General features: G+C 44.9%; 1 protein-coding gene across 1 annotated transcript; it reads left to right on the top strand.

The window, feature by feature from the left end:
• The first annotated feature begins 650 nt into the window (after positions 1-650).
• On the top strand, positions 651-6,716 carry LOC119464933 (uncharacterized). Its single transcript, XM_037725798.2, has 4 exons — positions 651-810; positions 1,548-1,725; positions 2,625-2,766; positions 6,418-6,716. Exons 1-4 carry the CDS (start codon positions 723-725, stop codon positions 6,532-6,534), a joined length of 525 nt encoding a protein of 174 aa, XP_037581726.1. The 5' UTR covers positions 651-722; the 3' UTR covers positions 6,535-6,716.
• Positions 6,717-12,529: the final 5,813 nt, after the last annotated feature.

Genomic DNA, 12,529 nt, shown 5'->3' with positions numbered 1-12,529 from the left:
CTTCTAATCAACAGCACATTCAACATTTTCTGTCGTAGTAGAGATGGGGTTTCAATGTGCAAGTCGGCACGTGTGTAGAGGAAGGAAGCTCATGCCAATGCCTTGACATGAGCAAAAAAATAAATGAACAGTATGGTGAACAGTTGTTATAACTCCAACGCTAAGCCACGGCAACCAATGGGGTTCGTTGTCAGCGCGACGCTGTTTTGATGCGTTTTAGTTAGATTTCATTACATGCGAGATGGCTGACCGTGGTTCTTTGAACGCTACGAAGGACACTCAGCAAGCGTAGTTCGAGGTTTTTTCACCACGCACCTGCGTGTAATGCAAGCCATCTTTTCGTTTCAACATCTTTTTGCTACATCCGCCTACGTCCACCGTGTAGCGATGAATCGTATGCACAGTTAATGTTATTTCTTCTTTTCGTTGAGGAACTAGACCGCAAACGTTATGATATCTGCGTAGGGTGTCCTCCGATATCGCGCGATCGTCGACATGGTCGAGATTGCTGTCAGTAGTTAAACGGTACGAAAAAAAAAGCTATGTCTCGGGCCGCAAAACGTATGGTTCGAGGGTATTGATGCGCTTCTTTCTTTATTTTTTTTTCTAAACACAGGGCTCATTAGTCGAGTCAATGTGAATGAGATGAATATATAGAGAAGTGGGATACATGTTGGTTACTTACACTGAATCGAGAGACCGACGCAGAAGCGATCTCAGACATGTTTTGTGCACTGATGCTCGTTGCTCTTGGTAGCTTTGCACTTGTCGAAGGTTCTGTGCAGTATCCGAAACTTACTTCTTGTTCAGGTAAGTGGGAGATGCCATAATAATTAGGTGTGATGCCGTGAAAAAAAGTTATTGCTGAGAAATATCAGAATGCCGGATGCTCCCACCGAGATTTACCAGACTGTCTGTCTGAGGTATACGTATTCTAGTTGAAACCCTATTGTCCGTGTTACTGTCATTTTAGTTTTAATGTGTACACACGTGCTCGATTTTAGTTAGCTGTTGTTAGCGATTATCGTTCAGCTGTTGTAATATGTTCACGAGAAGATTCGTTGGTGCCTCTTCTAATGTACCGTCCTAGTGTACTATTGTACTACCGGCTTCGTGCATAAGGACCTGCAGTCATTAAGTTGAAGCTGAATGTGCGGCAAATACTTCGAGTAGATTTGAATCGCCGCCACACAAGTACTGCTTGCAAGTGGCTGGCTCGCACTGAACTTGATAAGCGTCGAGCCAGACCCGATTTGTGTGTTTTTTACCAGCACTTTAACCACTCCTCACATGCGTGCCCTAAGTGGTACATCGCAGATATAATAGTGATCCATCTTTTGTCGGGTAATGTTTAATGTGTCGTGCAATGTGTCGTGTAATGGCATGCGATCTCGTGAATGCAGTCACGTCATAGGATAGACATTATTCCTTGTCCAGTATTACGTAAGTCGTGCGCCACTGCCGCAAGCACGGCCGCTTCAAAATGCGGACACCTAATGAATGTATACTGTAAAAGTAAATTCTTATTCATTACTCCTCTGGTACAGACGGCGATAAAATCACCATCAGCGACATGGCTATTCAGGACGCACAAATTGGGAAAAAGATGCTTGCGAACTTCACGCTAATCGTAAAAGAGCCTTTGGAGTCGAACCCCACGTTGAAAGTCACCATAACGACCGCCGAGGGTGAAGAAGTTGGGTGCTACGATTCCGTTGGATCATGGTAAGTGATGACCGCCAAGTGCCCATCTGTAAGTACGCCTGTCTCTGACGGCAGTGCGATATCAATTTTGCACACAGATTTAAGTAAGGGCATTCTATAATTGCACGTGTCCTCCAAGGGACTAGATGAACATGTCCAATTAAGGAGGCCACCTTTTGTCCCACAGACTCTTTAATATCTATGTAGTGTCGGTGCCAATATACCGCCCCAGGATGGATCATTTTAAATCATCGCCATTTTGGGCATATGTTACCTTCTTTGCTTCCAGAAATATTGCGCACAATCCTGCACGTGTTCCTGTTCTTTGATTGCATTTTGAATTCGTTTTTTTCGGTCCCATGCGATGATCAGAAGCCGGGGCCACCTAAAAGTGCGAACCACACCTTTAAAAGCTGTTATTAAAAAAGGAAAAAGCCTACGTGAACAAACTTTTAGATCATTTTTGTATACCGTTAACGTTCCCAAATATTTTAAAGAACATGCAGCAACTAATCGTCATCATCGACCACAACGCTACGTGGCAATGAGTCCCGTTGATATATTCATGATCTTTAACGTGCCAAAGCAACTCTATGTCCCACGGCGACTGAATAGAGGACTCTGGAGATATTTACAGGTCTGCAGGATATTTTTTACGTAATCTAAAGCACGCTAATGCAAGCATTATTTTTTGCATTTGTCTCCCCCTGGCATCCGGTGACTCGGCCGGGAATCGACCCCACGACCTTTGTTCTCCGCAGCAGAACACCATAGCAACTCACCCATCATGGAGGATAAAATTACGTTGAGAAAACTATGAGGATTGAGGTTTCTTGTGTTTAATATTTCTTTTCGTAGTTTGTTTGATGCGTTTACGTCCCTTTCTTAGTGAGAATTTTACAGTAGCGTTTTTTTTTCAGCTCTTACAAAATGTGCGATGGAACATCGACGGTGGAACAGTTATTGGGACAGGAGTGGGACAATGCTTGCCCGGTTCCAAAGATAACGTCACCGATAAGCGTTCAAGTGCCTTTGCCGAGCGCCGTTCAAGTACTGATCGGAGTAAGTTAGACCACGGTACCTCATCTTGCCTGCTATAAACTTAGTGGCCTAACTGGCACATTTGTTTATAGAACGAACGTATTATTCCAGATGATTCTGGGTGGGGGTTGCTGAATACTCGAGCAAATAGGAACGTACAATTCATAGATGACGTGCGCAGTTATCTGCGTGAGATTGTTGACGTAAGCGTTAAACTGTAGGTTCGTGCTTCTTTTTGAGTCATTTTCTGACGTTCTTCTTTAGCCCGTCTGATGTTCTCTTGCGTCAGTTTTATTTAATTTTATGAGAAAAAAAAGTAGGCGGCACGTTAACTTTGTCACGTTTTATCTTGCTGTTCGTATAAAAAAAGCACCTCCATTTTGGCATATACCAGCTCTCGCAAATGAATCTTAAAATAACAGAACACTACATTGTAGATAGAATAAACAAATAATAATGAAAACAATTACCTGCTCGTCGTCACCATTCCTACGCCGTAGCGCGACGTAGTTTTATTTGAACCTATTTAAATTTAATTTGTCATTCTCAACTTTGAAAGCCCAATATAAAACAAAAGCTGCATTAAGCTGTATAAAGCATGGCGGCACTCTGCAGCAGTGAGTGATTTTGAGTTCACACAAATAAGAAAGAAGCACAGCTGGACACTCGCCGCGTGGACAAGTGCCAGAATCACAAAACCAAAAGAAAGGGTGGCATTCATGTATTTTTCTAGCAGTGAAGTTGTAATGAGAGGTCACAGCTGCTTACTCATTTCGGATCGCAATCACCAACAGCCCTACATGCGGTAAATGTAGCTGCGAGGAAACAATTGCTCACCTTCTCTGCCAGTGTCCGCACTTCAGTGCGCCCAGGAAACAACTTTCAAGAGTGTTAGATAGACTTGACAGACGCCCTTTGTCGGAGGAAAGGGTCCTGCGACACTGGCCGAGACCGTCCTCGGCACAGAAGGCTTTGAAAACGTTGTTGCGCTTCTTGCGGAGAACTGGTCTGTGAGAGAGACTTCAAGAAGTACCGTATACTCTCCCCCTCCCCCTTTTTTTTCTATAGCGTAAGCTGTTATGGGCTCATTCCAATTGCCGTTTCGGTTCGCGATGGTGTCCGCCGCCGCCGCCGCCGCTGGTGACCGTAACCGCTATTGCCGGAAATGCGAAAAAAGTGCCCGGTGCCCGCCGGGATCGAGCCCTCGCCCGCTGCGTGGGAGTCGGATACTCTACTACTGAGCCACGCAAGCGCTTGCTATCGGGCAGTATAAACAATGCCCTATAAACGCTCCCTAGGCAGGCGCGCAGGCGCAGACGACCTGAGCCTCCGCCAGTATGTTGGTGCCATCTAGGTAAGGCGCCTGCAAACGCAGCGTGCGCAGGCGCACACGACGAGACGCGATTCAGACGAGGCGCGCAATTAACGCGATGCCGAGCTGCCCTAGCCTCCGCCAGTATGACGGGGCCATCTAGTTAAGGTGCCTGCAAACGCAGCGTGCCCGATATGCAAGTTGCATATAGCAATTGCATGCTGCATGTAACTGCACCTGCTTCACTCAAGCAAGCTAGGTGACTATTTGTTAGAAGCCCGTTTTGAAGATTCCAATAAACAATCATGATCATCATCATTAATAACAACAACAACAACAACGTACCGTGCCACGGGTCAAGGGATGTGAGATGTGCGCCACGCATTCAGGATACCTCTTCGGTACACGTTATGGCGTCTCCTCGCAAAGTACGAAACGCTGCTGAAGAAGCGAATCTTAGAGCTACGTGCGTGGCTACAACCAGGCTTGATCGGGCTCAGCAGACTACTGTGCAGAGAGCATTACAAGCCGCAGCTCGCCGTCGACGCCGGCCGGACAGTTCAGGTCGTTCTCGTCAAAACGAGGCGAAGAGACTTTGCCGCGAAGACCCTATTGTGCGTGGTGCGGAAATTGGAGCTACTCTTGAACCTCTCCACCAGCTTACTGTGCTGCGTGTGCCGCACAGGCCTGTGACTTTTTGCTCTTTCTTTTTTTTTTGTCACATCTTTTCTATTTCCTTTAATTCCCCTTACCCCCTTTCCCCAGCACAGGGTAGCCAGCCGGTCTGAGAACTGGCTAACCTCCCTGTCTTTCCGTCTATTCCTCCTTCCTTCCTTTCTTCCACCAACTACCGTTAGTTTTCAAAACTTTCATTGTTCGATGTTATCGAGAAACATTGCCTCATTCTTGGCACTTTGCGGCAGGCAGGTAGCTAGGTCGGTTCCTGCCTCGCCTCGCTCTAATAAAAAGATCATTCATGACTGACGGTGGAATCGAACTTCTGCAGTCACGCACAGCAGCCCGGTGCTCTAACCATTGGGCCATGATCGCACTTTTTTTTCGTTATTGCATGGAAATATGAGTAATATCATGCGAACATTATGGCACCATACTTATGTCTCTCCAAACTCAGGCAGCTCTTGGAAGTACTCGGCGCGTGCACCCCGTGCCATTTCCTTGTCTTCGTTCCTTGCGAGAGCTCAAGCTCTGAGGCGCCGTGTTAGACTGCACTATCTGCGGGACCAGCTTCAGTACTTTCACGTAGGATGCTGCGTAGAAATTGCACGGTGGTGTACTCGACGTTATAAATGCCCAAGTTAACCATTCTTTAACATTTCTTCTCCGGATTACAAATGTCATCGTCGTTTTACATACCTAACACGGCATAGCTGCAGGTGCATACTATTGCGTAACATGTAGTCGCTGATGAGATCCCAATCTGTGTTCCTCTCCTTTAGGCCCATCCGCTGCCTATGCAGAAATCAACCATTCCCATGTCGTAAGCTCGCATTGAATGGCCGGGATAGAAATCATGCCTTTGCCGCCTTATGAACGTCTTTAACGTGCTCGTCGTCGTGCTCCCGTCATCAGACATGCGTTCGTGAGATCACCCCCCCACCCACACACACACACACACACACACCTACACTACTCAATTTGCACATACATTTTGGTCCAGCTGGCTTCGCTTTGCGGAATGTCAAACTAAGTTGATAGCCAGGTATCTGCGAAACGTATCGCATAACGTCGATTTTTTTAAAGCGTGGAATCTGCGCAGTTATTTTTTCTATGCAGCGTAATGTCGAAAACCATTCCGTTATCGGCAGTGCTGTATTTTCCACGCTTAGCATTGAGAAGGGTACAACTTTCTGAAAGGTTATATTGACGTCGCAGCCGAAGCAAATATCTTTCTACGATTATGGGTATCCCATCTTTTGGCAAGCGTTATACCTAAAGTAAATTTGGGCGACGTATGAATCAATATGGTGACACAGCTCTAGTTGAGAAGAGTATCGTAATCAAAAATAAATGTAGGAAACGTCGTACGTCGTTGCGTGCATATTTTACTATGTAAGTACGTATTTCGTTTCATAGAAAGGGGCTTGAAATCAGTGACTGTGCCCGTATATTCCGCCTAACATCTATAGTTTGCACCATTTTCGTTGTGTATGAATAAGAACCCTCAACGTTTTTTTTTTATTTTTGAAGTTTTCTTGCACTATAATAGTTGAAGAACGTGTGAGTAACAGTTGGGGTATGGAAACTTTATGAAGCCTTCGTTTCAGAAGTATTTCTTTCAGAAGTCTTTGCCAAGACACACGGAAGGCGTTTCACAAGTATTTGGGAAATTTTCGTTTCAGACGGCCCCAACGACAGTGAACTTTGCACTTGACGTTATTGACGGAGGTTCATCTGCGGGTTGCGAGAAATTCGATGTTGAAATAAAAGCCGAAGAGGAAGGCGGCGACGACGAGTGAAGAAAGCTGCCCAAATCCGTGAAGTGGGATTGTCACGTGGTGAAGTAAAGTGACATCCAATGATTACCAAATGGAACGTTGAAAATGTCTGGATGAGCCCTTTATTTAATTTTCAATTGATTGACAATACCTCACAGATTTATTGTTTGGGAACGTTACACGAGGGTAGGGTCACAAATAACATCGGAACTTATGTAACTCATATATATATAATTTGCAGCTTCGGCATATTCTAGATGATGTTTGAAGTAGGTGTGGTTGGTGAAAAATTAAAGTATGAGCTGGAGGTCCTAAGGTGCCTCCTTCCTAAGGTACCTTCAGCAACAGTTCACGCGGCTGTGTGCCAGGTTATCTTTTTCAACTACCTGCCGGGAAGCGCAGGAGCAACGATTGGCCTACGCAAACTCATAAACGTCTGGAAAATGTTCCGTTTCAGGAGGAACCTTGAAGGAAGTCTGGTGGGCCGGAATAGCAACCAACAGATGTGGAGCAACAGGTTTCCTTCAACGTTATTTGTGATTTCTAATGAAGATCTTTTCTCTTTTGAAAAGAGATCTTTATGGTCCATGACATTTAGGAAGCGAGAAGAACGCATCAAATTACTCGCTACTGTTTAAGTAAAATGGGACTTTGGGCAACTATGGTGCAACGAAGAATACCATCGAGAGCGGCCTAACGGATTTAGTGCGAAAACTACGGACTCGTCTTTGCAATAATAGCAAAGTGTCATCGGATGCTCCTTCGATGTTACTCTTCGAAGTTCACGCAACTGGCACTGCCACAAGCTCTGGGTTTTCTCGTCAGCGAAGCGTCGAAACTTTTGCAGAGTCGGACCCAGCGAACAAAGTTCCGTGGAAACCTTTAGCTGAGTAGATAGCAGCTGGCGGTAGAGTTGAACCTGACTGTGCAACTCGGATTTGAGAAACTTGCAGATTCTGGTAGAATGGCCGGATGAAGGAATGAATCCTCCAAAGAGGGGACCTACTTCCAGTGGGATGATCTTGCTGCGAGCACGGAATGCCAAGGCACGGGCTTTGCACACAGTTGCCGCAATGAGCGAAACAGTAACATACGGGTCACGAGTTGTACCAATAAAGGGGCCCGTTGAACTAGAAATGAAGGTCACAAGCGTGGCAGTTTGGGAGAGTTGGTATGTCATGACTTTTAGGCTTCTAGCGCAGCTCAGAACGAGCAAAAAGGAAGGTGGAAGGGTTAATGAAAAGGAACGGAGAACAGGGTGAGCGCTAACTTCTAACTGATGGTTTATTTCGTGACTCAGAAGGCTACTTATACACTCAGTGAACCATGTGACATGAAAAGACGACATCGAAAACCATGCAACAAAACCTAAACAAACCATGTGAAAAAATATATTCAGACAGCCTGTGGCGGCAGTCCGAGATGGGCCAATTCATTGCTTGATAGCGATAATGAAGGCTACCTTACACATGCATGGCCAAGACCTATGATAACTTTCGCTTCAATGATTTCTCTTGTAAGCTGATTGTCACTACAACCTAGAATGACGCATTCTTCTAAAAAAGTTTGCAACCACACGTTTTGCAGTGCTACGCAAGAAACCCCCCGGCTGTAATGCAATTCCTAGCATTGTAGCTATGTTCGCGCAGCCTATCATTCAGACATCGGCTAGTTTGACTGACGTAACGTTTTCCGCACTTGAGTGGAAAACAATAAACAACACAATGTGTGCAATTAAAAAAAACTTTTTTATGATTCTTATCACTGCTGCGAGGAGCCTCCTTATTTGGATTAGTAAGTTTGCAAATCCTCATAAGCTTGTTAGGGGCCCGAAAACACCACACGAATATTCACTCGATTGGCGATTTTCTTAAGATTATGTGAGATGGTGTGAATAAAAGGAATAATGCTCGTCCTACCCGAAGTAGTTGTAGGATTACCTTTGTGCTGGTTGTCCTTTCTAGGCTCTCTTAGAATCCGTTCTGCTACTGACACTTGTAAGGGCACGGGATCACCAGCCTGCGAAAGCCATTCGCACTGAGAAGCAAAGCTAGACAAAACGGTATGGTGGCGCGATTTTTTCAAAGCATTATTTAGGCAAAGGTTAGCAAAGCCTCTCTTTACCAGGTTAGAATGAGCAGAATTAAACGGAAGAAATGGTTTGTTGGCACGAGGTTCATAGTACCGACACCTGTGAACATCGGAACAAGTTAAGCGTAGATCCTAAAACCGGATCGCGTCATTGTGTGGGAGCTCGTGGGTAATGTCAAGGGGGCAAGGCATTCTTTGACTATTGGCACCACCATGGCAACCTCAGCCTCAAGGTCAGCCGGAGAACACCGAATACAAAACAAAAAATCGTCCACCTAACGAAATATTTTAAAAACGTTAGTCTGATTAAGGTTCACTGACATGACATCTAGGCGAGCTATAAATAAATCAGTGAGGAGCAGGGCAATGCAAGAACCGATGCACACCCTGTTTTTCTGCGAATAGATAGAATCATTTTAAGTAATGAACGTTGATGACAAATAAAAGCTCAAAAGTCCTAAAAATTAATTGACAGCCCACCATTGCTCTGACAACGGGTTGCACCAAATTCATGAATTATCTGCGAAATAGCTGACAGCAGGTTAACTTGAGGGATAGAGTAGTATAAGTCCTTCACATCGACGAAGAAGACCTGGAAGCCTCGATTGGAGTTGTCCTGCAAAAAGTCAATCACTTCATCGTAGTTACGTATTAAAGACGGGTCATTTACGGGTATAACGGCTAGCTTTTCTTGCAGAAACAGCACGATAGACTTCTGCCAAGTGTCCTTTCCCGAAACAATAACCCTCAACGGTATGTCAGTTTTGTGCGTTTTCGCGCTAAAAAAACACCTATAGGTGATCTCGTTTGCTGCTAGCAATGTTTTTCAACATTTTGTCCAAGTTGTAATCTCTGCAAGGTCTCTTAGCATTAGCTTTTACCTTACTTAAGAACACTGTATCCTGTCGCCTAAAAACGGCGCAAATTGCCTGGCCAGCTCTTGCAGAAAAATTCCCTTCTGAGAGCATGCAGAACCCGTCTTCTTTATTTGCCGGTAACACGCAAATCGAATTGTAAAGCATATTGTACTGTATAACTCGCAAATCGAATTGGACGTGCTCGTGAACTTCTTCCACAGCTCGCTCCGATGCCACTCATCATGCCAAAAAAGGCAAAGTTAATTAAGAAAAATTTAATTCAGACACTCGAACTCAAGACCTTCGGTCTTGTCGAAACCTCGATCTTAGCTGAGATTCGAACCCACAACCTTTGCTGTTAACGCGAATTAAGTCGCGGTTAATTAATACACATTTTATTGAGGCACTTGAACCCACAACTTTTGGTGGTACTGGAGCCCGCGACCTTTCGTGTTAATTAGGGCGAATTAAGGCACAGTTAATTAAAGTAGCTTCAATTAAGGCACTCGAACCCACGACCTTTTCTGAGAGGAAACAAGTAATAAGAAGTAACAACGCATTCGACAAGTAATTTAATGAATGTCTCTTGAGCACGCAGGCCTTCATCCTCCTTGTCGTAGGCTCAAGTGACTGACAATTTTTTCCTCCCGTTATAAAGTGACACTCGTGTTCTAGCCTTCTTATTGTGGTTTTATATTTGTATGTCGCGCTTCCGCCTTGGATCATGAGGCCTTTAAGCAGGCGGTAAATAATTATGAAAATCTCGTTTTACAATATCTCCCCAAAAATAACGACGATTGTTTGCCGGTTCTAAAAACATTCAAGGTAAGAGCAACGACAACTGTCTTGATAGCGACCAAACGGCTTTTCCTCTTCGAGGTTTGAATGCTGAGTTCCATCTGTATGTAGATTAAATATACATCCAGGTTAAACCCACAAAATTAAATAAATCTCAAATATCACGACATGGTTACACGCCTGTCCTGTCAGACTGGCCTTCGTCAAACTGAACTGCCCCGCTATGTGCGTTTATTTAGTTCATTCCCTGAAGCAAAAATTTTTCTTGGCCGCTTAGAGTTTATTTCAGGGATAAAATTTATGAGACACTGCAGTATCTGTAGATGATGACTTTATATTTATTCTGCCTTGTTTAGTGATGAAAAACTTATAAAAAGGATATACATCATGTGCAAGTCATGGCAGTGATATAGCACATACGCACGTGCATGCCAGTCAACGGCCAAGAAGGAATGGCGCCAACCTAACGACGTGCTCGAACTACTAGTACAATGGGCGCACGTGGACAGACGGAAGTTGTAAAACACAGAATCAGTGAAAAACCACACGACATGAATAGCAGCGAAATATGACATGCCTTGGAGACAGCAGATGTAGACGAGAGCAAATGTGTTATTAGCGGTAATGAAAATTGGAGGACGCTTAAGCTTCGCCTTTAAGTAGGGCGCGATAGCGTTATCAGGCTCTGTTCGCATCGCATTTTTCTGTATGAGTGGGCTTCACTGCAGAATTCTACGTGAGAAAGCCAGCTTACAAAGAACAAGCTTACGCCGCTCCCCTGAAACTCGGCTTCACTTTTAAACGTAAATGCATTGCTGGGAAGACATTCTTCCAGGGGCAATATAAGCACTCTTGTATCAAAATTGTTGCGTGAGCGTTGCTTGCTTGAGCCGCGCACCATCAGAATTGGAGGACGCTTAATCTTCGCCTTTAAGAGTGGAACGCTATAGCATACAAAGATCCCTGGCTGCTTATCAGGCTTTTTTCTCGTATATTCAAATTACAAGCCGACGCTATGATTTCTGTAGGTTGTAGTTAAGTTTCTTTGAGAAATTCAATTTTTCTTCGCTAACCCCTTGCGCTGCTCGGAGGGCCTGTATGGTCGGGGTGGTTCGGGATGAATTTCTTCGCCACGCATTCCACGGACGCCGATGCTCATGCCGAAGCCGACACCAACGCCGGTACCGGATTGTCTGCGACATGGCGCCCTTAATGCTGTCGCGTTAATATTGGCCAAGAGGTCGTTGTTTCGCCCGAAAGGCGAAGGGTTGATTGTGATAGCAAATTATCAGAGAGCCGTAGGAATTAATTGTGGTACTTTTGTTGGCCGTATCAACGTGTAAATTTCTTTTTTAACACGAAAGTGTTTTATGCCGGGGTCCACCAAGACTTCACTGACGTATTTCCGTCACGGAAATACGTCATAGAACATAATACAAAGAAAGAAACCAGAAGAAAAAGTTCCACAAACATGCAAAATTCGGAAATCGAACCCACGACCTCTCGGTCCGCGACGATAGATCGCCGAGCGTTTAACCCATTGCGCCACAAACGCATTTGCAGAGAGCTCACAGACGCGCCTTATATATCTAACACTCCTCCGTGTACCCGCGCTCTTGCTAGGTGGCGTTCTAGGTGGCGTTCACCGTACTCAGCACAGAGGAGCGTGGCCTCCGCAATTAGCTCTGAAAATGTTTCTGAAGTTCATCGCGGAGGCTGCAATTACGACGCGCTGTACGCGCTGATTTGACTCGGTGACGATTCAGTTACGTGCTTTGTCTTGCGCGTTGTATTAGTGTGTCAGTTACGGGCTTCGTCTTTCGCGTTGTGCTAGAGTGTGCAGCGTAGTGCAGCTGCCATATGCACGACGGTTGCTCATGGTCATCGACGTTGGTAGTCGTGATGGAGGAGACGTGCCACCAGGCGTCAGCGTGGGTGCATCAACGCCTAAGGGCGCTTTAGCCACAAAACACCAATAGACATTATATATCAATGTGCAATAAACATTACACTACTTCTGTGAAGACACGTTTCACTTTCGTGTTCTATACCGATTCCTATATAAGAGGGATCAACCACATTTTTTTTCGCTTGGTTTGCCATAACATCATACCGGGGTTAAATATAAGCATGCAGGCCCGTTTCAAAGAGATACTGTAACAGCGACATATAAGATGCGTCCTCCATGATCCATTATAGTCTTCTACTTGATCACTCTTCAATTCCACACCTTTAACAACACTTTATAGAATTGTCTTTGTCCCAGGACA

This window comes from Dermacentor silvarum, chromosome 9, assembly GCF_013339745.2.
Source record: "Dermacentor silvarum isolate Dsil-2018 chromosome 9, BIME_Dsil_1.4, whole genome shotgun sequence".
NCBI classification, from domain to species: Eukaryota; Metazoa; Arthropoda; class Arachnida; order Ixodida; family Ixodidae; genus Dermacentor; species Dermacentor silvarum.
This window is presented reverse-complemented; position numbering and strand designations above follow the sequence as displayed.

Bases quoted from the DNA above. Each gene is read 5' to 3' on its own strand.
- LOC119464933 (XM_037725798.2), top strand. From the start codon at position 723: ATGTTTTGTGCACTGATGCTCGTTGCTCTTGGTAGCTTTGCACTTGTC. The intron at 1,726-2,624 runs GTAAGTGATGAC...TTTTTTTTTCAG, and splicing joins TACGATTCCGTTGGATCATG to CTCTTACAAAATGTGCGATG. The intron at 2,767-6,417 runs GTAAGTTAGACC...TTTTCGTTTCAG, and splicing joins CCGTTCAAGTACTGATCGGA to ACGGCCCCAACGACAGTGAA.